We start from the raw sequence: 26,944 nt of genomic DNA, 5'->3' as shown, positions 1-26,944 counted from the left end.
CATCCAAGGTTCTTCCTGGTTCCAGCATCTAAGTTTGCTTAGCCCATTGTTTTTCAGCGGCTATCTCTGAATCTCTGTCTTAAATAACTCTTCTGTTGTGTTTCATAGTGTCAATTCTTCATAAACTAGATATTATTTGATCATACGGTATTTCTTGGTAAGTTCTAGAAGCTGTTAATGTACTATAAACATCATTGCTTGATACACATATTTTCTTATACTTCATTACTTTCTGTTTATTGGGATAATTATTCGAGTCATACAGATATTTAGTGATGCCTCACAACTCACCGGAATATAGTAGGTAGGGAATTATCACAGTCTATTAGTAAACCATTTTACTGCTAAGTCCAGTATACTTTTCCATGAGAGACTGGTAATTTACACAAGTGTAATATATCTTACTGAGTTACTGTTAGTGTCATCCTGAAAATTACTGTACTTGTCATGATGCCTTAGAGTCCATTTCAATAGATTTATATGTAATTGAATAATACTCACAATGTGCAGTCAAGGGCTCATTTCATGTAATAATCCTAATTGTGGCAGAGCAAACAATGCTAGTTTTGCAAAAGAATTAAGCACTAGTGTATACTTGGTGAAACATTATTTGGTCCACAAAAAGCCTCTTCATAATCCATAGTTTTATATATTGTAGGGAAAATGGTACAAAAGTCTCATTCTTGTTATATTTTTCTATGTTTATGATTCTGTGTGTGAATTAAGCCAGGTTTACACTTGATCCTATCGAAGGTTTTGACGGCTGTGAACATATTAGGCTACATTGTAGTCTGATAGAAGATCACTGTCTGAATGGTAGGAAATGTACTTGCATGTAGCATGTTACAAGTAGAGTTTTTGTTCTCTTACTGTTGGATACATAAGTGTAAGGCATGTTTCATGTATGTGGCTGGCAACTGCTTGGGTGGTAGAACTTACATTTACTAAGTAAATTAAGTTAATTTAATGTAATAAGTTTTTCAAGATAAACAATGTATTATATAAAGTTTCTTCTTTGTATGATTGTAATTAGTACATGGACCAACTCTTCAGTTATTCATGGAGCAACACACTGATGTTGCTTGTAATACCCAAGCTAATATCCTGCTAAAGCAACAGTCTTCCACCAGAATTTAACTCTACTATAGTGTTTGACTTAGTTTTTAATACCATTGAGTTTTTCAAGAATTCATATCAATGGATATTTGGAGAATGAAATAAACAGAATATTTTATGTTTTCTTATCCTTTTTCACATTTTTCAGATGATTGTCCAGTTGTGTAAAACAAACTAATGTGGAAGTTATTCAAAATACGAACTTTGTAAATATACAGTTCAGGAACCTGTTGTTATCCATTACCAGTTCTATTTGATGGAGTTCTTAGCAGGTGTTTAAATAGGGATTCTGTCATTTCTTACATTTGGTGAAGCCATATTTCTTTTAAGTCTCAATGTGGTTCTATGAACTCAGTGTTAAGATTATGTAAACCTATTTTCCTAAAATGAAATATATTTAAACCTTTACTTTATTTTTACCTACCTAAAACTGTAACTTTCTTGTACCTACTAAATTAAATGAACCCATTACATATTGAACTGACTTGTACTGTTAACTTTTTAAAAAGAAGTCAACAAACACACTGAAAATAGTTCATGAAAACTGGAAAATGAAAAATTCTGAATGAAATATATAAATCTAGATTAAAGAATATCCTGTTGTTTTATTTCTATTCATTATTTCATCTCACCTGACTGATTTCATTGTCTGCAGCAATACTTTTTTCTAGTTACAGTATATTCATAACAAATTAGTGGTTTTGGCAGAAAATATGTATAAAAACGAACAATTAGACTAATAATTGTAATGTGATTAATAACTTAAAAAACCTCTGATTACTGACTAAAATACTAAATGAGATGAAGCATTTAAAACAAAAATAACTCAAGTTATTTTGCATACCAACCTCTGTCATTGATGGTATTATCTAAGTTCAAAAGGTAACACACATGCAGTTTTAATTGTGGTTAATCAGTCATTTTCACTTGTACAACTTCTCTATACAACATTCCTATCCTTTGGAAAATGTTGGAAAGTTTTTTTCTCTAGCTGAACTTTCTGTAATAAACTGTAAGTATCAAATTTCTGGGGATTAAGCTGAAAAACGTAGATTCTTTACTCAACGAAGCTTTAGAAACTTAGTGAAATATTTCAGTTTATTAAGATATGATAACAAATAAGATATGATACATGGGAAACCAAAGACAACAGTTTATTATTCACAATAATACAATAAACAGGATACTGAAACATCAAAGTGAAGAGACTAGAAAGTAGTGTTGAATATGTTGATGAATATAAATAAGATACAAGAAAGATTTGGTCAATATTGATATTTGTTGATCAAGTATGGTCACATCTTATGTGTTTGAAGGCCCAAGATATAAAGTGTTACTGAATACACTCCATATTGTATGAACACCATAACTGTGGTAGTTAACTCAAATGTTTAGTTTTGGATAGCTGCATAGGCAATAGGTACTGCTGACTGGTTTCTCTCATTCTGTTAGACAGTTGAAAATTAAGGATGACTGTGCCTGAAACATAGCAATGTGTGATCTGGCGATTTTACCCATGATGTTAGGTTTCATGTATAAATGACAAAATTGATGTTTAGTAAACAAAACACTGATTTCTGTCATCCTCATATTGAAATTAAACACGTTGTGTGACAAACCTAAATGAAAACAAACTGTACAACATTTCCTTCAGACATTTACTCCATTTAAGAAACAAGAAGAAAATTTCTGGAGATGTGTTTTTTGTATATTTGATCCATCAGGCTTAACAGATTATATGAGAAATATTTCAGCAACTGAATGAAGAAACATTTACAACGTAGATGTATAAGGCCTTGATACTGATAGGCTGTAGTAGCTAAAATGTCCAAACTATAAACTTAGTAGATAAGAAAAAAGTGATAAAAATCCTACACAAGATATGTTTACCAGCAGCATGTGTGTTACTTAATTCAATAAATTAACGTAAGCTACATATTTATTGAGCAATTTACATAAAAGTTTCATAGCAGGATTATTAGTTCAAAAAGCATAAAAATATACGTAGATACAGTAATTTAGTGGATAAATTTAGTAATATATAAGTAAATAGAGTAATTTAGATTTATTTCATATAAGTAACGGTAGTTACAAGGTTATTAAAATTGACCCAGTGCATACACAGTTTAAGAAGAGAAAATAATAGATTAAAATATAAAGTTTTACTGGAAAAAACATTTGATGTTTACGTATAAAGTTTCAGAGATTATACAAGTAAATTTTGACAATTTTCTCATAAAGAAAAGTATTTTTAATCTAATTAGGAAATTCGCTTTGCACTTAGAGCAGTGAACACTCTATTTCCACATACTTATGGAAAACAGTTTAATTAAATACTTATATAATAAATCTGACTTTGTGTCTACAAAAGCCTTGTAATGTTTACTGAAAACTTTCTAAATTTGGGAAGATTTACAAAATGTATTAAAAGTTATAGTATGGAAATCCTTCCTTCTTTCTGGAATAACTGCAAATTATGACAAAAAACCACAACTATTTATTTTAGTAGCTAAAGCTTATAACAGCATACACATATTTATATTTAAATTTTATTACCTTTGGAAACAAGTGAAATTTCTTTTCACATCATATTAATTACAAATTACAAAATAAATGTGTACCTGATGCTACGGTATTGAATCACATTAATGCAAGAGTTACATGAGAATTTTCCTTGTAGAAAAGCATTATTATTGATATATTTTACTTTAGTTAAATTAAAAATGGGTCAAGTTTTTCATTTTCTTTACTTTTGTAACAATAAATAACAAATACACTTGAAAAACAAGAAAGAAAATATTTACCTGGGTCTTTTTTCTTTTTCTCTCATCTAGTAATGAAACTCAATCCTACTTTGACCCTAATTGTAATACTGCATTCAATAATTTCTGTTTAATTAAATAATGCATCACATAAAAAATAATAATAACTCACAAAAATAAAAAAGTGTTGCACAACTCTTACAGTTTTGTTGATTTTCTTATTGTACAATAAAAATTGTTAAAAATTCAACTAAACTCATAAATGTGTTTTTTTGTGGAAATAAAGTTTAAAGTGGAAAAAATTTACAATTCTCTAAACAGAAAACAATATAATATGTTATTTGACAAATAAAACTTTGACTTTTTGTTGATTATAAATAATATTAAATGTCAGAGAGACTTATTGGTAAGTTTTGAGCATTGTGACAGGTGGGGAAGCAAGGTAGTTCTGATTTTGTATTTTGTTGTTCTGTAACTAAACAAGATTGAAGAATGTGTAAATTATGTATTACCAGCAAAATGAAACATTATAATGAGTAATGTACGTTAAATTTTATATTTCTCGAAGGGGTGTTTAAGAATTACAGAAGATGGAAGACATAGATTAGAAACTCACAATTCTCATACCAGGAGAGGTTGAGATTTTGTAAAAACAAATTTCCTTACAAAATTAAAAAATTTAAATAATACTAAACTTTCATTGATTATCTATGTTCTGAAACTGAGTTTTTTCACATATGTTAATAACAAAGTAGTTTAAATTTCATATGTAATTCTGTGACAAGTTGTGACGTGCACTTTGACGATGAAACTTGTTAGAAGTTGATTGTGGACAGTTATGTACAAGCTGTACACTGTTATTGTACAAAGTTCAAGGCAAAATACCTGTGCTTGCCTTACACATGGTGGGTTTTATAGTGTGTATTTGATTTATTGGGGGTAAAATTTTGTGTCTCAACAAATTCTTATACGTATGGAACCCAGCAGTTCTTGTTAACTTGAACCATGTTGATGAGAACAGTTTGTGTTCACAATTTCATAGTATTAAAATTTTTCTTGTAAATAAGTGGATCTATTGCTTATTTAAAATAAAGAAATTATAATAACAAAAATAACCCTGATTTTTACATTGAGATACCTAAACAATTCGTTTGAATTTCTCACACATATTCCCAAAACTTTATTTCATACAAGTTTTCATCCTCATTTAAGAGGATACATTATTGGAATAGTTATTTTTTTAGAAATACTAATAAATATGTTTCTAACCATACTGTTACTTCAACAGCAATAAATTGTATTTAATTTGTGAATTCATTGTGGACCGTATACATATATAGGTGTTGAATGTCTTTGTCAATGTATCAAAACTTGTGTATTTGTCAATATATCATGCTGTTATATTAGCATATCCAAATAAATGTTTATAAACTGTGGTTAATTGCCTTAATTTTATAATTAAAGATTTGTATTGTTTTAGCAATTATAATTTTGTTTTTTGGACATTTTCATGTACTTAGAATCTTTACTCACAAGAAAAGCAGTATAAATAAAGAGTTTACCCAAGAAGATTGGAACACACTGACACATTACAATGGTATGTGTTTGTTTCACATTGAGTTAAATTTTGTTTTTTTTCCTGTGGACTGAAAATTACAATTTTATTTGTAAAAAAATAGTTCTTAAGTAGGCAGAAGGTTGACATCATTTTTTTTTAAATATATCTATATATACGTTTGTTTTTGAGCTTTGAAAATGTGTAAGTGTACAGTTTTCCTTATTGGTCGGTATTTCTATGTCACTTTCACAATTATTTCTGTCAGTTTAAATGTCTCAATCAAGTAACACTTTTACCTTCTTTTGGCTCAATTTGTTACCTAGTTTTTGTTGAAAAAGTTTAATAGTTTTATTTAAGGCAGGATTTTTTTAAAACTAAAATATTTTTTGTTAGCTAAATAAATTTCTAGTATTTTAATTGTATCAGGCTTAGTGAAGCCAGATTCTCTACAGTCAGTGTTTGTGGCTTTTTGGCACTAAATCTACTTGTTTTAAAATAACATATTAAAAGCAAATCAAGCATATAAAACAAATGTTCTTTACACTGATGATTACCACAGTTTTATCCAGAGCTTTAAATAATTCTCTCTTTTTCCACACAGGCCAGTTCAATTACTTTGGGACACAATTGATAAGAAAAATTATTGTTCTCAACTATGTTATTACAATACAATTTATGATAATTTCACTTTCAAAATTACTTCCATACACTTTTTATAACTAAACTCTCAAACAATACAGTCTGGAAATATAATTCAGTGATGGTTATTTTACACATATTTATACACTGGCAAAAGTCCAGCCCATTCTGTGTAATACTAGAAATTCTGATGCAATAATTTTCAATTAAACCAAAAAGAAACTCAGGAAGTTTCAGCAACATAATGCAATAATCTCACGATTATAAACACTTGGTACTTCATAACAGTTGAACTACGCACCGTATGATTCTTAAACGATTACATAAATAAAACTAACCATGATATCTCACTTCTAGAAATAGCTAAGTATGACACCCATGCTGTATAATCTGTTCATATTATAAATGCTCCTATTAAACTTAAAGTGAAACAGTCAGGTGTATCTAAAAAGTACTTTCAGCTAATTATACACTTTCATATAATGGTGTATTATACACACATATCATTTCCTCTACCATTTGTTGTATTTTTAACTTGTTGATTTTCATATCTTCCTCAATCATTATGAGAATATTTTGTTCAACTTATCTGTTAATATCTGATCTAGTATTCCTAACCTTTGTTCTTTAGTTAGGTAATGTATTCTGCTATAAAGGATATTTGAATATACAGAACTGTAGTTTTCTTTACTGACTGAATTTTACATGACATGGAGTGAGGTCTGTCATTGCATGTAGGCAACCATTTTTATTTTTGTTATTTCTATAAATAAATATTTTTATTTTACCACAAAATGACTATTGAGTTCAAATACCTTTAATCACCAAAAGTATGGTATCTTTATCCTGGTTAGTTTTTGTTGTTATTGTAAGTAATTCTATCTGACACTTATCAAGAAGTCATTTTAACTCAATATTCTACACTTGGGTAAATGTTTCAGTTTTGGTTTGAATTGGAAAATTATTTTGTAGTTGATCAGTTAATTCAGTAAAGTAAGTTGTCTTTTTCTTTTGATTTAAAAGTCTTAGTTATGTGTTACTGTTATGGATATTTTTACAGAAAAATAAAAAAGTATTGGTGACCATCACTTCAGGTCATGTCCCAATGTATACATCAACTGTTTCTTAAATTTTTTTCAAATATAAATCGATTTTATACACAGCTTTATTTGCCATGGAATATTCAAGCATCACTCAAAAAGTGTTTTTATTTCTGGTTCAAAGTAATTAGCAGGTTATATCTTCTCCTTCCTGTTTTCACTGCATCGAGGTTTGTCATAGGGTGTACACACACCTATGAAGTCAATGAAGATTGCAAGTTATCAAAATCTGATCCAGGTATCAACACCAACCAATTGATTTGTTGTGTAAAGACTTTAATTATCACCTAAAATCTGGACATTTAAAATCAACTTCTTTACTATATTTGCTCTGTGTTTAACTGTATTTTAGGTTTTAAATTTTATTTTCATTACTGATACCAAAGCAGACACTATACAAATCATTTTAAACAATATTCCACTTTCACTAATGATTAGGATATTTGGCATGACTCTTCCCATAGAACATCAATACTTTTGATGTCCAATTAGTTAATACTGAATTATATGTTGGAGACGAAGTGTTTTGAAACATGATGTATAACAACAATACACAAAGGCACTTCTCAAAACATTCTTCTTAAAAAATAGTTACTTAATGTTATGTATCTGACTTGTTGAATATGTAAAACTCTGTCAACTAATGACATGGCATTCTTCAATAAGTTATTTTAAAAGTTAACTAAGTAGCATAGTATTGGAATGTTTTTCAAAGCCTACAATTTTAAAACCTACAGCAGTTTAAAAGGTCTTTTTGTTTCAGTACGATAAGTACACTTTTATGATAACATAGTGCTTTGGTAACAAACATAAAATTCATTATGTTAGCATAATACTTTTTATGTTTCCCATAATTTATCAAGTACGTATTTCATATTTATATTATCCAGATACTACTCCAATTAGAGTTCAGATGACTATGTTCAGTTTAAATGGTCAGATGAGAAAACAGCAAGGGTTTATAAACCACATCCACATTCAGCTTGCAGCAAATATTGGAGTACATGCTAGAAGAATTGACAATGTTAGGCTGCTAAAAAGTAAGTCCATGATCTATGAAGTTTAGAATGAGAGATTTTTGGGCAGTGCAATCTATGTTATTAATGGTACTCACTTGTTTTTATTTGTGTGTTTGTTAGTTTGATTCATACGTTTTCAAATAATGTAAATTCCAGGTTACAGAGATACTTTTCTTTGATCCAAGATAATGGTTTATTTGCATTTTTATAATTCAAACTAAATACAGGGTCAACAGCAAAAGCATACACAATGTAATACATATAAAATAAAACGATATATTAGAACAAAATAATATTATAATGGATATGAACTTCAGTCAGACACGAACTGATGGGTTACACATTGAGAATGAAACATAGTCAAATAATTACAGACTAAACATCTTATCACTAGTGATTCATAACTTTGTACTGCTTGTTTCATCATATTGTGTTCTGTTATTTAAATTAGTTGTCATACATCATTTAAGATAAATGACAGACAGTTGTTTTTGTCAACATATTATAATATAGTGAATTTAATTCTGACTTCACTTCTAACTAGTTAGTTTTATTTTGCTACTTCTTATATTGTTTATCAGAACTAAAGTGCAATTTAAAACACTGTTTAGAACCACCTTGTTACTAAAATCATTTTATCTGTTACACATGGACAACAGCACACATATTCAGACAAACATTCTTAGAAAATTGTTCATGTATGCATTACGTTTATTTGTAATGCTAAAATAAACTTTATTTAGTTATTTTGTATTGCATAAAATTACAAAAACATGTTGAAGTGGTGTCTTCAGAAACGAATCTTTTATGAATAAGATTTAATAATGATGCTGTATTTTATTTAGTGATATCGTTATAAGCTGTTCAAGAGAAATTCAAACTCATTGAACTCTTTCAAGTTAGAAGTTTTTCTATATCATACTTACACAAAAATCCTTAAAGTATTTTTCATTGTCAAATGTCTTCCTACAACTCTCAGTGATGACTCAATACAACTGTTTTTGTGTATATATTGTAGTTCTTTTTTAATAGCACAGTTTCTAAGTATATTACTGTCTGAAATACTCAGCATGTAGTTAATCAGTGTTTTCAAGTATTATATGAATATTGCTTATGGTATTGGAAATCAATGTATGTACTGTGGAAATATAAAGCATATATTTTGTGGTAGAAATACATTAATTTAATACGGCACCTTTTACAAGCTTATATTTAATACACAAATATCTCTTTACTAGATCCAATGAAACTTCAGTTTACTATCCTTCCTGTCTTCGATTCTTTAAATCTTGAAGCTTCAGTAGTCGAAGCTGTACGAATTCTGTCTGACCTGGTTAATAGTGAAACACTGAATCTCACAGATGTTGCAGGTTACACGTTACAGGCTTTGCCTTACAGCCTTGTTTTAATAAAGAATACCAAAGGTAATTTATAACAACGTATACTAAAGTAAGGTTTTTTGTCCTTGTTTCTTTTGTTATCATTACACACATACTATTTGAGTAAACCAATAAACGAGTCATGATCTCCACAAATCTATATAAAAAATTCAATTCAAACTGAACATAATGGATGTTAAGTTGCATTTTAATGCATTGTAATACTTTGTGTTTAACACTATAGATGTGTGTGAGGAAACAATAACAGATTCAAGTAAATAACCATGAACACAACTTGAAGAAAGTGTACTAAGTAAAGATTTAAATTCCAAAACACATTTACCTCCATTAACACTCACTGGTACTAATCGACTACCAGGGTTTCTTGTTTGTCCATCTCAGCATTAGTCAGATTTCTTCTTGCTTGTTCTTGTCTGTTATACTGCACTGAACTGCTCTTTGTAAAATTTGTCTTATAATAGTCTCCACATACATCAACATGCCTTCTATCCTTGTACTGTATATAAACATTTAATTCAGATAATGTTATCACTTTTCTTTGACAAAGCATCACTTACAGGTTTCCCAGTTTTACAATAATTAAGATATACTTTGAATGTTATCTTGTTATCCAGCTCATTCTGTAATAATAATAATTTTTTTCTTCTTCCAATTGGCAAGCCAAATTATGGTTTGAATTTCTGGATTATTGTATCTGACAACTGGGTATCTCCTCTTCTACTTCTGATATCTAGCATTAAACAACAATCAGAAATGGGGTCACTCTTGGTTGAAACTGTCAGTGATCTCATTTGTAGTGAAATGTATTTAGATCTGTGGTGTTTCTTCAAAAGGCTCATACCCTGCAGTTTAGGGTAATTATCGACATTTTGTGGAGACTGTAGCTTTACTTTTTTGGGGGCATTCTGATAGTCTGTTGGATTTTCATCCCTATAGTGGATCAGCAGTAAGATTAAGGACTTTTAGCACCAGGATTTGGTTCTCTAGGATTGATGTGGCAGATGGCCTGTAGTTGCTTTGCTGTAACAAAACACTTACTTTATCTCATAGGATGCTGGCTGTTCCAGTTACTGGTAATTATCATACTTTTTTAAATAAAAAGGAAGGATATGCTTGGGATATGTTGGGTTATGCTATTTTTTATTTGTTTTTCTTCTGTTGGTTCTTCAAGTGTGTGATGTTTTGGTATTTATTCCAGTTGCTTCTGAGCCTGTAATTTACTTGATGGCTGAAAGATCTGGGAGCAGAATGTTTTCTACATACATGGAAATTGTGGTTCATGCTGAAAGGTTTATTTGTTTGTCACATGAAGGAACAGGTAGCCCTCATCCAGCACATTGCTGTCACTTCATGGTTTTTCCTACTTACATCACCTTGTTGATGCATGTTTTCTTCTCTCAATTTCTGCTCCTTGTGTTTCAGGATTCTGAGAAGGACTTCCCATATCACTTGTGTGAGTCTGTGTCCCCAATTTAGCTTCAACATTTTCTTATGTTTTTCAATTCTGTTTGTTAAAAGACTCTCTGGATCACCAGTTTCATTGAGGATGAGTTACATCCATTGTTAACATGCACCTTGGTTCAGTTTTCAGCTTCTACATTCCTCCCAGTTGCTGTCAGAGTCTAAACATTCATTGATTCCTAGAGGGAAGTCATCGTACCTTCTCCGTTCATGAGTACCAATCTCTAACATCTGCTCCTAAGTACACTGGTACTCAGAGTAGATTCTGTCTGTATCCCAGGTTTCCATTGTTTAGTCAGACCACCAGCAGTGTCTGTGATTACTGTATACCTTCAAGTGCTGTAGTGGTTTGCTTCCAAAATTTTCTGAACATTTGATAATCTTACACAATTAGTCGTCCATTTGTCCACCCAGCCTGGAGGGTTTCCATCTCCTGCAGTTCATTGAAATATGGAACTTAGTTGTAGGGTTATTTGAGTCTGGTTGGTCTGGAGGTAGTGAGAGAGTTGGCTAGTTCTTTAAGGTTTTTATTCCTTTTAGTATTAGACCTGTGAAATCAGAAGATTGGTGTCCAGTTATCAATCTTCCTTGTCTGTATTAATGCCTAAATTCTGTGTAGTTCACAAGTTAATCATTCTTTAATCTTTGTTGATTTTTTAAAGAGATTGTAGATGTCCAAGTTGGTTATTGTTGGCTCTTATCTGCACTTTGCCTTAACAGTGTAGTTAACCACTATCAGTGTTTGTGGAGCACATGGATCAGGAACTGCAGTTCCAGGTTTTCCTTCAGTCTTCCATGTACTTCACATTGGTTCTGTTACATGATATGGATCTTCTTATCCTCTTTATTCCACTCTATAGTGCCCACAGCATTCCATGGATGACTAGTTACTTCTAGCAACATATCTTCAATTGTAAGCTATTTCATCCTGCTTCTACTTTTAAATACAACCTAGGCAGCTTCTCAGTTGGGACTGCAACATTTTTCTTGCTCCAATTCAATATGTTGTCAGCCTAGGTTTGTTATATTTTTATCTCATTTCTTATTCATGCTTGGCTGTCTCCCATAGTGCTCTTTGCTTCAGAATAGGATGCAAAGATATCTTACCTTTCTTTCTCCCATTACACAGATGGTTCTCCCTCTTCTGTGAATGCAGGTATCAGTCAAATCCTTCATGTCTTTGAGATGAGAACATGGTTTGAGCTTCATAAAGGGTAGATTCTCAGTTTTCACTCTGTCTATTGCATGATTGTGTCTTATATTTCACATCAAGGAGGCATGTGGTCTGGGGTTCCTCATTTTTTAATTCTGGTTCTTGGGATTAGTCTTATCACCTTTCTTACTTGCCATGTTCTATGGGTAATGCTTGCAGTAGCAAGTAGATTGTCTCAATCCAAACAGGTTCTCCACACAGAATATGTGTTGCAACTCCAATTTGTGGGCTTTCTTCTCCTTGGATCACCCAGCTACCAGCAGTTTAGTCTCCAGTACCTCATCTTTGGGCCTTGATAATAGAAACTTTCCATCTGGACAAGATATAATTACCATTTTCATGCTTCTCACCACTTAATACGCTACCTGGGGTACAAAATATTTGTTCCAACCCACTGTAGGATCCTGTTCATCGTAACATATTGGTGGCTACACCCTAGTTTCTGTTTCTGTAGTCCCTTCTGATATGTCCAACTCTTCCACTCCATTTTTGCTTTCTGTGTGGAGGCAACCCTGATAGGATATGTTGCACCAAGCTATGCAGAAGCTAAAGCTTGTGGAATAGAGGTTTTACTGTCTTTCACACACGTTTTGGGTTTAATTTCTATGGTTAAGATGTATCTGTTTCTGCTTACTTTGAAGTTGCCAGTTGTGAAGTGAGGAAGTTAAACACTTTTCAATCAGTGGTGTCTACCATAACTTATCTTTTTTTAGTTGGCTCTTTTACAGATGTTTTACTTCTACAGTTGCCAGTGTTTATGGTAGCATTATTGAATACCATTTAATTATCACAACTACATTCTATTGTGTCCAGATACTTCACATCATTTTGGAGCATTGATCTCAAATGACCATTTCAGTTACCTAAGAGGTAGATTTAGGTAATGTTTTCTTTATATACACCTATTTTATCCCATTTACCTGCAGGTTTATTGTTTGCAACTTTTGAACTGCAGACATCACTGGTTGGAGTGATTTGTGCTGTTTGTTCATAGACAATTTACTCATTCTCTCTATGTCCTCACACCAGTTATTCTTATCCAGTACTCTGCGAGACAAAAAATGGATTCCACAGTTTTCTATAGTTCATCTACTTTCTATGTCCAATCAGATTTTGATCTTATTCATATTCAGGGAGGGTCTTGAACATATTGTTGCCAGCACTTTATTTTGAGCTCTGTTTTCTTTGTCCTTAACAGCCTGGTCATATTGTGTACTGGAGGTCACTGTGCAGACTTGTATGTGGACCTCCCTCAATACTTTTATCTCACATTATTTGCTTTACCTGGCAGTCTCTTCATGTGCTTAACTATCTTAGCTATTTCTGCACAATTATTCAGAGGGGTAAGCATTTTTATTTCAGAATTCCTTACCTTGTTTTCATTGGATCTCAAGTGTTGCTCAGACAAAGAAGAAACACTGGTGGTCAATTAATAGCTATAATTGTCAGCAGAGGCAAGTATTATGAAAATGTTAACTTTCACCCTATCATATAACACAACGCCTACCTTAAATATGTAGCTATAAGAACAATGATACAGTTTTATAGCCTACCAGAAAAATATAAAATTAGAATTCAAAATTAAACTCAGCAGTCTCAACAAATATAAATATTCCATAAAATGCTAAGTTCTAATTCAAGAGAAAACCTAGCATTAATGCAAAATTCAACAAATGACCAAAACTAGGCTTAGAAGTCTACTAATAATGACAATGAGATATAGTACCATTGGCTTAACAGTAAGGCTGAGAACTTATAACATTAAAAATATGCTTTTGATACCCACAGTGGACACAACAATGATAGCCCTTTGTGTAATTTTGCCATTAACAACAAATAATCCAAAATAATACAACATTAGATCAAGGTACTTATATATTTTTGTTTAAAACCAGTAATTTACCTAATCTCACTGAATCCTTGTTGATTAAACAAATGTTACTTTAGGAAAATAAATAAGTAATATGTTTTGTTATCTTATTCATTCAGAAAACTATCTTATGATTCCCAAGGGAGCAAAATTAATACTTCAGTTTTACAGTTGTTAAGAAAAGAGAATAACATTGTATCTGTTCTGTTTTCATAGCACAAACAATATCTCATGTGAAGAAGGATGGAACATTTGTTGCCTTGTCTTGTGGATGTGGTGGACTAGTGCTTTTGCTAATATGCTTGTTTGTTGTGATAAAAAGATACAAAAGGTCAAAAAGGTAAAAATTATTTTAAAGTACTTATATGTATATAAAATATTTATATATTTTTCAAGGTACAAAATTATGCAGATGTAAATTGTTATATATACATATATATATATATATATATATATATAATGAAAGTTTGTAACCTTAGTGGAATTATAATAAAAATTTTTGGTTACACATACATTGTTCTGAGACATCTCATCTTAATTGTATGTAATAAGCTACCTATTGCTCATCATTATTTAACATTTTTGGTTATAACCTACATTATATTACAACAATGACAAGCAGTTTGAAGATAGTAACATCCAGTGAAATCTGAAGAGTTACATTTAATTAATTTTAAACACATTTTCTCTTGTGTTAATGCATATATAGAGATATTTTCACTGTAAAGTTTAGAGAAGTATTTGCTCTAAAAACAGTTTGTTATTTCATTCCTAATTTTTGTCATTTTCTCGATGGTTACCACTTCCAAATTATTGTATAAAAGTACAAGTTTGTGATAAGTCAAAAACATATCATAAACCAAGTTTTACACACACAATAATTTCATACTCCAACAGCAAAGGAAAACAAATGAGGCCTGTGAATAAGTGAAATAAACTAGAAAATACATTATTCACATATTATCTATTTCTCATTTTGTTCATTGGCTTCTGTTTACCTTTGTGACTTTACACTGGCTGCTATTGGTAGGACAGAAGAATCTGTAAATATTTCTAGAAGATAAAATATAAATTCAGAGAAGAGAGACAGCTGTGTGAATATACTACTTATGTTGTCAGACGTAATCCTTAGGTGACCTGTTATTCTGAATAAATATATTTAACATTCATACATTTCCATCTCATGACAACTGTACAGCTTTTTGTAACACCCCTTGAAATTTGGAACCTTACAGAGAATAAGCCCATATTTACATGAACTCTATCAACGAATGTTGTGGTATGTAACCTATAACTTGGCAAAAAGATCAGCTATAATCTATGACCTTTTTACATTCTTTTAACATGAATGTCATAAGAAATGTGCTGAACTTGCATGAAACGTTTAGAGAAACAACTGAATATACCTTTTTAAAGATATACCCTACATTAATTGTGGAAGGTTAAAGAATAAGGATGTTCAGTCATCCCACAAGTAAGTTTCCTACATTCAGTTACCCAGACCTTAAACATCAATAGTTGAATCAAATTTTAAACTACCAGTTATAAGAAGCAATAGTTATTTCTTCTAGGTGACAAGCAAGATCCTGTGGTATATACATGAAGGCAAAACCTCCAGAAACTAACTCGATAACAAACAGAAATAAAGAAATATTGAATGACTGGAAATGACAACATAAAAATATAAAGAAAATATGAAACTGATATCCAAGTTATAATGGAAGTATCAAACTAAATAATAATAAACTGTTTCCAGCCTTGTTTGTTCACTTATTTTGTGATCACTATCTGTACACTATAAATTATCAATGTTTAATCGTGTTCTATGTTGACTTTTTCAAAATACAGCAATGGCAAAACATATATGTAGAACAAGATATTCCTCTTAAGTGTATATACATTTTACCCATAGAAAAACAGCCTTTCAAATGAAACATACATCCATGACATCATTTTAAATAAATCTTTGTGTCTTTTAAAGTACTTATTTATTGAGCCAAGTGGTGTTGTGATTGAGGCTTCAAATAAACCTTTGGGTCTTTTAAAGTAGTTATTTATTGAGCCAAGTGGTGTTGTGATTGAGGTTTCAAATAAACCTTTGTGTCTTTTAAAGTAATTATTTACTGAGCCTCGTGGCTTTGTGTCTCAGTTTCAAAAAATCCTTTGTCTTTTAATGTAATTAAATCTGAATCTCTCATAGGAAGAAAAATGGCATTATTTTGGTTTCCATATTTTGTTGTTTTTTCATGTTCAACACTTTTTCCAGTTTCACCTCTATAACTTTTCTCAGAAGATGTCTCTACTTTCTTGGTGATCTTTGTTAATAAACCTTGTCATGATTGCGATTCTGTGGCAGTTGTAGATGTTTTCTCCATTGTCTGGATACACATTTGCAATTGGACCAACAAATACTTCATTAAAGGCCTCAGTTGAATAATTCAGTCTCAATATGTGGGAGTAGTCAGATTTAATCCAGTGGTTAATAATTTAAAATAAAATAACCAGTGGTCAAGAATCATAATATTTTATTGCAAAGGTTAAGATTGATACTTCCAAGTCAACTCAATCTGTGATAGAAGTTCATCCAGCAGAACAAGGTATAACATCCAAGTCAACTCAATCTGTGATGGAAGTTCATCCAGCAGAACAAGGTATAACATCCAAGTCAACTCAATCTGTGATGGAAGTTCATCTAGCAGTACAAGGTATAACATCCAAGTCAACTCAATCTGTGATAGAAGTTCATCCAGCAGAACAAGGTATAACATCCAAGTCAACTCTGTCTGTGATAGAAGTTCATCTAGCAGTACAAGGTATAACATCCAAGTCAACTCAGTCTATGATAGAAGTTCATCTAGCAGTACAAGGTATAACATCCAAGTCAACTCAATCTATGATAGAAGTTCATCCAGCAGAACAAGGTATAACATCCAAGTCAACTCAATCTGTGATAGAAGTTCATCTAGCAGAACAAGGTATAACATCCAAGTCAACTCAATCTATGATAGAAGTTCATCTAACAGTACAAGGTATAACATCCAAGTCAACTCAATCTGTGATGGAAGTTCATCCAGCAGAACAAGGTATAACATCCAAGTCAACTCAATCTGTGATAGAAGTTCATCTAACAGTACAAGGTATAACATCCATGTCAACTCTGTCTGTGATAGAAGTTCATCTAGCAGTACAAGGTATAACATCCATGTCAACTCTGTCTGTGATAGAAGTTCATCTAGCAGTACAAGGTATATAACATCTGTCTGTGATAGAAGTTCATCTAGTCAAGGTATAAATCCATGTCAACTCTGTCTGTGATAGAAGTTCATCTAGCAGTACAAGGTATAACATCCAAGTCAACTCAATCTATGATAGAAGTTCATCTAACAGTACAAGGTATAACATCCAAGTCAACTCAATCTATGATAGAAGTTCATCTAACAGTACAAGGTATAACATCCAGTCAACTCAATCTAACATGATAGAAGTTCATCTAGCAGTACAAGGTATAACATCCAAGTCAACTCTGTCTGTGATAGAAGTTCATCTAGCAGTACAAGGTATAACATCCAAGTCAACTCAATCTATGATGAGTTCATCTAGCAGAACAAGGTTCATCAACTCTGTCTATGATAGAGCAGAACAAGGTATAACATCCAAGTCAACTCAATCTGTGATAGAAGTTCATCTAGCAGATACAAGGTATAATCATCCATAGTTCATCTACTCAATCATCCAAGTCAACTCAATCTATGATAGAAGTTCATCTAACAGTACAAGGTATAACATCCAAGTCAACTCAATCTATGATAGAAGTTCATCTAACAGTACAAGGTATAACATCCAAGTCAACTCAATCTATGATAGAAGTTCATCTAGCAGTACAAGGTATAACATCCAAGTCAACTCAATCTATGATAGAAGTTCATCCAGCAGAACAAGGTATAACATCCAAGTCAACTCAATCTATGATAGAAGTTCATCTAGCAGTACAAGGTATAACATCCAAGTCAACTCAGTCTGTGATAGTAGTTCATCTTGTAGTACAGAGTGTAATTTCATGATATTTTATTGAAAATATATCATCCAGACATGATGGAAGTTTTTGTTTTGTCTGAAGAGGCAGAAGTAGACATAAGCCTCTGTTGGCTGTGATTACATGTGGTTGTTTTGGTGACTGCTGAGTTATGGTGAGGAAATCAATAAAAATGGACATACAGATTGTATGTGAGGGATTTATTTTGTACCCATTGATACACTGACTGATTTAAAATGTATCTGATACAATTGTAGGTTTGAACCACACTGTTGTCATGGATAACCATGGTCGATAACTTGTAATTTACAACATACTGTAAGCACTTTCTCAACAGGTTCATATATTTTACATGGCCTTGTAACCATCATGTAACTATCAAGTTATAAGTATAATAATTGTGAAAGTAGTTAATACAGTTTTAGGAAATTTGACAAACTTTCAGTAAATGATAAAATTTCAAGTAAGTATTTTCACTAAAAATTTGTTTATAATTGTATGAAGTTAAATTGATTTTATATTATTCATATTAAGATTAAAAATACATTTCTTCATTTGAAAATATTTAATTTTCATTTCCAAAGGCTCTAAAACATCTTGTATAAAACTGCAAATGTTTTTTGTTTTCTTTCGGAAAACTTTATATTTTATCGTATTTTTCTCTACCATAACTGTGTATGAGATCATTTGATTCAGCCAACCTCATAACCATCATATAAATTTAGGAAATAAATCTAAAGTTGCCAGTAGGTTAAAGTTTTCTTTGATATATTGTTTTGGTAGAGTGTTGATTGTGTAAACTGGAATGGATGACAACTCTTTGTTGTAGAAATGTCAATGTAAATGATGACAGTTTGAAAGTCTTCTGTTTTCATCTGTGAGTCAATGTTTGTTAGATATGTGTGGTGATTGGTTTGCTTATCCTTGGTTCTGATTGGTGGGAAACACTTCATTAACCCTATAAAGTCTTCACTAAACATTAATAGAGATGAACAGTCTATGTTCATCATTGGTTGAAACCTCATGTAGTCTTTCCACCAACCAGAATGAGAAATAAACAAACCAATTACAAATATCCTCCACAATCTCCCAGTACACTAGAGAATCCTGTAACATCTTATACATACTAACCAAAAGACCAAGATGGAACACTTTTGAAATGTCATCCTCTGTGCTAGGGTTTCTACAAGTTAGTTACCATCCATTCAACTTTACTCAGCTTAAAGTTTGTATGTCTACATCCACTTGAACTTAAATTTTTTGCCCATTGAACTATGTCTAACTAACAATTCTGCAACACAAGCAATAAATAACTTAGTGAAAATCCATCTTACATTAGAATATGTTTAAATAGTTTATTCATCATTCCTTGGTAGTTGTAAAGTTAACTGATAAATACATTTTATAAAAATGATGTAATTATTGCCTACGAATGTTTAAGTACATTATTAAAAACGTTTTATCCTGTCATGTTGTATAACACAGCATGTTTCACATAAGGTTGTAGTAATTTTTTTTTTCTTTTAGCAAAGTTGTTCCTGCTACCTGTCCATTAACTAATGAGGTAAAGTGTTTTTGTGTTTTTTCTACACACAATTAAAAGTACATAAAGTGAGATTTTTGTTTCATGTCTTCATATGCTTTGTTGCATTATAACTGTATTCAGGATGTTTATACTGAATCACACTGTGCATTTTATTTTTGGAATGAGTGAGTATTCATAAACTCTTATGATTTTTTTATTCACATTTCAAGTTAATCCAGAGATGTCAATGACAATATTCTGATTCGATTAACTGATACTTGGCAACTCTTTAGCCTGTTGTATTATTATATTTACTTTTATTGTAAATATTATATGTCATGAAATTGTTTTCAGTACATTAAGTGATAAAACTGTCAGAACTTCAAATAAATTTTAAATATTATGTGAATGGTAAAGTCAGTTAGTTTGAAACCGCTTCATAATTAAAGAATATACAGTTCTTAATTTCTTCCAGATCTCACAAAAAAAAAGATGTGAAACGTGTTTTGTATTGTTTTAATACAAGGATGGAAATACAGTAACAAGTTTTAACACTGCCAATTTTACAATGATAATTGATATGTTGATGATGTAACCAATAAAAGTTGGTATTTCCAGTCACATCCCAAATCATAACCTTAATAATCTTTGTTATTTTCTGAAATCCCTCATGCAAGTGATAAAACTGAAATGTTATTTCATTACTTCTTTGATTAAAAATCCATTAAGAATGATAATAAGGAATGTGAAGTAAAATCATCTTTGGTAAAGTACAATATTATTATTATTGTTAGGTTTGTTGTTTTGGTCTGTTAGATCAGTACAATATTTTACCATGTGCTGATTGGTTACATCTGTTTTTGATTAACTCGCTATTTTCTAAAATTTGTAGGAGTCACTTTCTTCACTATAATTTTCATAGCTTCCATTTCATCTACACCATCAGATTTTTCTGTCTCTTTAAGTAGGTTTAAACTAGTTAGATTTTGAAGCTTTGAACTATTGCTTGTATGTATCCCTTCTTTTGATATCTTTTACTACAAAAACCAGTAGCAATATCCTTTTGACCTTTATTACATGCAGAGAGCCTCCCAGTGGCACAACAGTATGTCTTCAGACTCATACTGCTAGAAACCGAATTTCAATACCTGTCCTTGGCACAGCACAGATAACTCATTCTGTAGCTTTGTCCTTATTTGTAAACAAACAAACACACTTACATGCTGAGGTAAATACATTTTTTAATTTTAAAAAATTCAGTGAGATTGATGGTGCCAATTACATAAAACTTTCTTGTAATACGCTAAAAATAATTATTATGGTTCTGTCTTCTGCAGAAAGAAAACAATGATGTTTGTGTGGATTAAACTCCAGTTGCACCTGCTGCTGTGCCGTGCTGTGGTGTTCAATTTCTTCTCACACGTTTATGACATTTAACTTGTGTCCTGCAACTTTGAGAAGGGTGGATATATTCACCTATCCAGTACTGCTGTTAATTTCAACTAATATGTAGTGATAGTTTTCAGAAGCTAGAGAGTTATTACATGCAAGATTTTTAGTTATTTTATATTTATTGTGATTACTGTGATTAACTGCAATGTCTTATTGACAGTGTTTGAATTTTTGTTAATTAACAGGCATTTGCCTTGGTTATTGCTGTTTGCTATGTATTTTGATAAAGCTAAGTTTTTCACCAAATAAACTGTAAATTAGTACAGAATAAAGGTTGTGTTTAAGTAATAAAAAAAATTAGAATAAAATTATGAAACATTATCATTATTCATGGAATGTGTTTTAAAGATCCAAATAATTAATGTAAATCATTACCTTGGATAAAGTGCAGTATAGATTAATGATGAATCTAATTACCAATATTTTAGTAATACAAGCAAATTTTAATCTGTGATGTTAATCCTCAAACAATAAATCAAGACTAAAATTAATTGTTTTTACAGTTGCTAAATTTTAATTATCACGTTCAAGCATCAACTGATTGAATCCAAATTTCTAGATTAATTTAACTTAGGAAAACTAAATAGAATTAATTAGGTACAAAGTTGAAAGAAACAAAATATCACAATAATTTTCTTATTTGGGATTTAATATTTAGCTATTATTAATTATTTTATTAATTTCTTGTGGTATCTTTCATTAATATGAAAACATTTCAATATTAATATGAAATAGGAAAATGTAAGCAAATGGTTTTAAAGTGCATTTGAAGTTGAAATATCTTATTATTGATAATATTTTAGGCGCTCTACCAGGAAGTTTTAATAGGTGGGAACCAGTACACATATTTACTAGGTTCTTGGTATCCGTTATCTTTACTTGGCAAAATAAAAGTCAAGTCACATTGGGATCAGATAAAAATGTTTAACTGCAAACAGTTCTGACACACTTTCCATTTTAAAAGGTCCTTCATTGAGGATATACCTGTACAAATGTTTTAAATATCTCATATGGAAATACTGCATGATGACACAAAGATTTCTTAGGTGGTCAATTGTCAGTGTTTGTCTCAGCCAGAAGTCTCATTAACAAAAAGAAACAGCAAATTGTAAAGAAGTTCCTGATATTTGAGAAGAGACAATGTTCCACAAACAAGGACAAAGCTTACATTAAGATACTGACACTAACATTTCAAACATCTTAGTTCACTCACAAAGGCAGCAGGGTTAGGAAGATATGCTGCTGTTTCTTTGTAATATTTCTTACACTTCCTTTACATTTCAGTTATGGTTCTTTAATATGGCTGCACAACTTATCATAAGCATACTTGATTTCATGAATTGTATTTTAATTTGGATACTGGATCATTTTTATTGGCTTAAACTGTTGAATCTAACTTTGACAGAATTCACCAGTTGATTATAACTGTTATGCATATTCTTTCTGTATGTTTTGTAATTGTTGATTATGAAATTTTCTATGTTTTTAACGACAAGATAGACTTAACGTTTCCTCTTGGAGAGAATAGTCAAAGGTTCAACTGGTTTGAGTATTTCTCACTGGATCAAGATGTTGAAAACTCATCAGTATAAAGCAGGAGCTTTGACATTTCTTTCTTTATTTCCCTCTAAGAATGAAATTTTATTAGAAACTTCACAAGTCACATGCACACTTCTTCCAGCACAAAAAGCAAAGAAAAACATACTATTGAAGGTGTCATAAGTACTGTAGCATAGTCTTTCAGTTTGTAACTCATTGTCTGTAGGACAGGGTTCTTACCACTGACTTAAGTTTTGTAAATACAGTTCTTGACAAGTATCTAGTGTGTTTTTGACAGACAAAGTGAAGTGTCACAAATGGCAAGTTAAAATAATACAAATATATTTAAAACTGAGTAAAGTGAACAATTTTTTGATTTCATCTTATCCATTGTTCACAGAACTGATGTACGCTATCACATCATATGCCTGCCCCTTGAAATTTAAAAATGTTTATTCCATATTTTTCAAATTGGTTCTGACTGTTTCAGTAGTTGCATAACCAGTTAGGCAAACCAGAGGTGCAAATTTCAACAACATCACATGCTTTCTAGCTTACAGCTCTTTAGTTCCAAGAGTCTAATACACATACTGTGAATATTTCTGTGTTCCATCCATCCAGTATATATCCCACCATTGAGAATAACATATTTCTAAGTGCTCAAAAGAATTACCTGAGTAAGTAATCACAGATTTTAGTAACTTCATTTTGAATGCTTGTATGAAAACAGTAATTGATGGACCAGACATGAGATATTTACATAATATGAACATAAAATTACTTTTGTCAGAATCATGAGAAGCAACAAAACCAGTTGCTCATTTATTTCTTGTCTAGCACAGAGAACAGCAGCACCTACTGTGTAGACCAGAGGTCACATTTGTCTGTGCCTTACATCTGAGTTGGACAAGTATTTTCAGTGAAGGATCTTCAAACTTCTTTTTTGAATTAATACTTTTTCAATGGTACCTTATCGGTACCTTTTTTCCTAAAGGTTTTTAAAACTTACTTGATTTGCTGCAATTAGAGTAAAGTATCAGAACAAATACACTTGTATGTTCTGTCTGTATAACTACTAAAAACAACACCAGTTAGATACCTCCCACTTTATTTAACCTCACTGTAAGCTAGCCATGTGTTACCTATCACAGAGTCTTTGATTCTTCAATGTTGAAGATACGAATATCCAATATCTAGGGGATCTTGGTTTAAACCTGATCAGTATTTAATCTTTATGTAGGGTTCACGTACACTTAACCATCACTTATTCCAGTCCATGGTTTTTTTGCTCACCTCATGAGTTGTTGACTAAGTAATAGGAAAATCATATCTTCATCCAGAAATTATGGAAGAAAATAGTTTCCTGCACTTTCCACTTTCAAGTTGCTTACAGACTTTTGATGTATAATATTAACATTTCATACAATATGAAACATTGTTATGAGTTAAGACATAGTTTTTCCAGACCTTAATAATATAATCTCTCGATCCATGAAATGTTGACTTTATAAATGTGTTTTAGTTATTATTCTTTACTTACTACTGTACTAAGCCTTGTTTCTGAACACATTAATAACAAATTGCTGGATAGAATGTAAAGGCACATTAAAAACAAAATTCAGTATAACCAAAAGTGGGCTTGCTTCTTAGGTAGTGTTGATGAAGACAGAAACTCTTGCAGACAAATGAAGTCTTTATTTCATGACTTATTTATCTTTGTATAAATTAAACAAATCTCAACTTGTGAAACTGTAATTAGTCTCGTACATTTTTACGATTATTTAATCAAGCTTAACTGTTATCACAACATGGTTAAATGACAGTGATGTTTCATAGACTAGTGTAATAAACACATAAGATTTTGGAATTAAATGTCTCATACAACATTAAAAAACTATTTTTACATACTTTGATTCTCAGCCTAGTAATCAGTTTAATGAAGGTTAATTTTACAGTTAACTACCTACAAAAATTTTCTTTTAACTAAAAGAACAGTTATAACTAACAGGTAGTCCACATAATATTTTTAGCTGACTGGGCTTAACCGGTTTCCTGTTAGTCAAGCTTGCAGTTATCAATTATGTTTAAAGTTTTACAGCAATGTGTATTCATAAATGATGTTGCGAGTTTTTTAAAGACAAAATGATCATTTATACACATCAGTTGCTATAAGTGTCACCATTTTTACCAAGGATATAAGCACAATCAAAAAATTCAAACCTCTGAGTTTGATCGATTTTTGAATTTTTATTACCTCTGCATGTATTTGTCTGTTTGTGTGGAATTAAGCACAAAGCTATAACAGTGGCTATCTGTGCTCTAATCACCACAGGTATTGAATCCAGTTTCTGGAGGCTTTCAATCAAAATTTTTCTTTAATTGGTGCCATGAGCTAGGTGTGACAGATCAAGTGCAAAAATTGCATCACATTCAAATAATCTTTAACACATTTGTTGTTATGAAAAAGACCATAAACTTTTGAAAGTGGTAGACCTGGTAGAGCTACTAATGTTTTTGGAATGAAAAATGTTGTGATTAGAATGTTGTAATTTGTGTGTAGTTGTATTTCCTGAAGTGAATAAAGATAAGTTTGAAGGACTAGAAGTTGTTATACAACATTATCACCTAAGTAGAGACTGACAATAATATATTGAGCTCATAATATAATTTACTTCATTAAGCTGTGAAAAATTGGTATCAGTATGAAATTATCAAACTGAAATGAGTCATATAACTTATTTAAACAGCACATGCTCCAAGATTAATCCGTTCATAAAGGACAGGTCAAAGAGCATACATAATATTTTAGTATTTTCAAAATTTAATTAATCAACCTTACCATCAAAATTTAAAATTATATACATTTCAATTCCTTAGTTCATAAGAAAATATTAAATATAATATGTTACATGCCCTTTTCTTTGGGCCATACTGCATGTCCACCTGTTTTATTAACCTGCTTACATTATATTATGCCTGGATCCAGGACAAAGGTAACCTCTGTGATAACCGATTCTCGCGTTAAAACAAACTAACTTTTAATGTTGCATTGCTATTCATAAATACAGTTATGCACAAATTTGATGTTACTTTGACGAAGTATGCAACTATAAGACTTGAATGCGGTAATCAAGTGAAGTCGACCACCAGAATTTCTCCAATTTTCATAAATATTCAAGTTTTTTGAATGATGTTTCAGTTTCTCAAAGTTGCTGTGAATCAACATATTCCATAATTTGTTTCAGACAAAACTGGAAGATACAAAATATATATTTAAAAAAAAAAACAATCATTTTTAGTCTCGTACATTGAACTGGAAATTGTTTGAAAATGTCTTTCTAATGAAACGCCAATTTTATGCAACAAAGTGCAGAATTGTTTGTAATAATTGAAAATTACAAGCTATAATTACCAAATTACCTACTTCATTAGATTTTCACTTTGAAAAACGAAACATACAATTATAAACTAATAAACAATCAAGACGTCATCAAAGAAATAATAAAAAAATGAATAAAATGGAAGACTATATTAAAAACATTTCGGTGAGACATTGTCCGTACACTATTATGCCTACATACAATATCTATAGTGGTCAATAAATGAAAAATTCAAATTATCTCCACCCACTATTCCATTTTATATAAACATTTTGTCTTCTCACGCCCGTTTCTCTTAAATACATGTTTACATAGCCCATAATACATAAATCTAATAATCATTGGTTTCAAGGAGAAAACTACAGCCTTACCGGAAATGTTTGAGTTTGTTGACTCACTCGTTGACCCGAACAGATTTTTTAAAACTTACGTGTAGCGTAGTTATAAAATGATAAAAAATCAAGTTGTTTAATTTTATTTGTGTTGCAAATTCATAAAACTTTAATTTTTTTTTGGAATGCGTCTTTGAAACATTCAGCCCCCTGCTAGTACAGCGGTATGTCTACGGATTTACAACGCTAAAATCAGGGGTTCGATTTCCCTCGGTGGGCTCAGCAGATAGCCCGATGCGGCTTTACTCGAAGAAAACACACACATTGAAACATTCAAAAATTAATTTCTCTTCCTGCCCATAAAAAAAAATAAACAAGGCTTAGCATGTATGAAATGAAATTACAAATGAATTTTGTTAAATTGTTTAAGTTTTAGGAATTATTATTTCTAAATATATTTGTTCATATACTGTTCTGCGTTCTCTGACGAATAATAATAACATTTACAAGTAAACAGTAGTAATACATATATACACTGCTACTCA

General features: G+C 31.0%; 1 protein-coding gene and 1 long non-coding RNA gene across 8 annotated transcripts in view; one reads left to right on the top strand and one right to left on the bottom strand.

The window, feature by feature from the left end:
* The window catches only part of LOC143245361 (uncharacterized), a 54,533-nt gene extending 33,113 nt beyond the window's left edge, over nt 1-21,420 (top strand). For 2 of the 7 annotated variants that reach the window (XR_013025602.1, XR_013025599.1), the window contains 8 exons: nt 5,399-5,475; nt 7,300-7,413; nt 8,066-8,215; nt 9,433-9,618; nt 14,355-14,478; nt 19,699-19,735; nt 20,780-20,924; nt 21,034-21,420. Coding sequence is in view for 3 of the 7 variants with exons in the window: in XM_076491606.1 (XP_076347721.1) it covers nt 5,399-5,475; nt 7,300-7,413; nt 8,066-8,215; nt 9,433-9,618; nt 14,355-14,478; nt 19,699-19,735; nt 21,034-21,063 (718 nt within the window). In the remaining 4 variants the exon portion in view is untranslated. Of the gene's footprint in view, nt 1-5,398; nt 5,476-7,299; nt 7,414-8,065; nt 8,216-9,432; nt 9,619-14,354; nt 14,479-15,709; nt 16,181-19,698; nt 19,736-20,779; nt 20,925-21,033 lie in introns of those variants that run through there. The other 5 variants (XR_013025601.1, XR_013025600.1, XM_076491606.1 and 2 more) reach the window with 5 other exon arrangements.
* On the bottom strand, nt 8,364-26,694 carry LOC143245363 (uncharacterized). The gene is made up of 3 exons (XR_013025603.1): nt 26,439-26,694; nt 25,601-25,938; nt 8,364-9,524 (listed from the first exon to the last, which is right to left on the bottom strand). It is a non-coding gene; the product is annotated as an uncharacterized LOC143245363 (long non-coding RNA).
* Nucleotides 26,695-26,944: the final 250 nt, after the last annotated feature.

The sequence above is a fragment of the Tachypleus tridentatus genome, chromosome 2 (assembly GCF_004210375.1).
Source record: "Tachypleus tridentatus isolate NWPU-2018 chromosome 2, ASM421037v1, whole genome shotgun sequence".
In the NCBI taxonomy this organism is placed as follows: domain Eukaryota; kingdom Metazoa; phylum Arthropoda; class Merostomata; order Xiphosura; family Limulidae; genus Tachypleus; species Tachypleus tridentatus.
The sequence above is the reverse complement of the archived record's forward strand: the minus strand, read 5'-3'. Positions and strand labels throughout refer to the sequence as shown.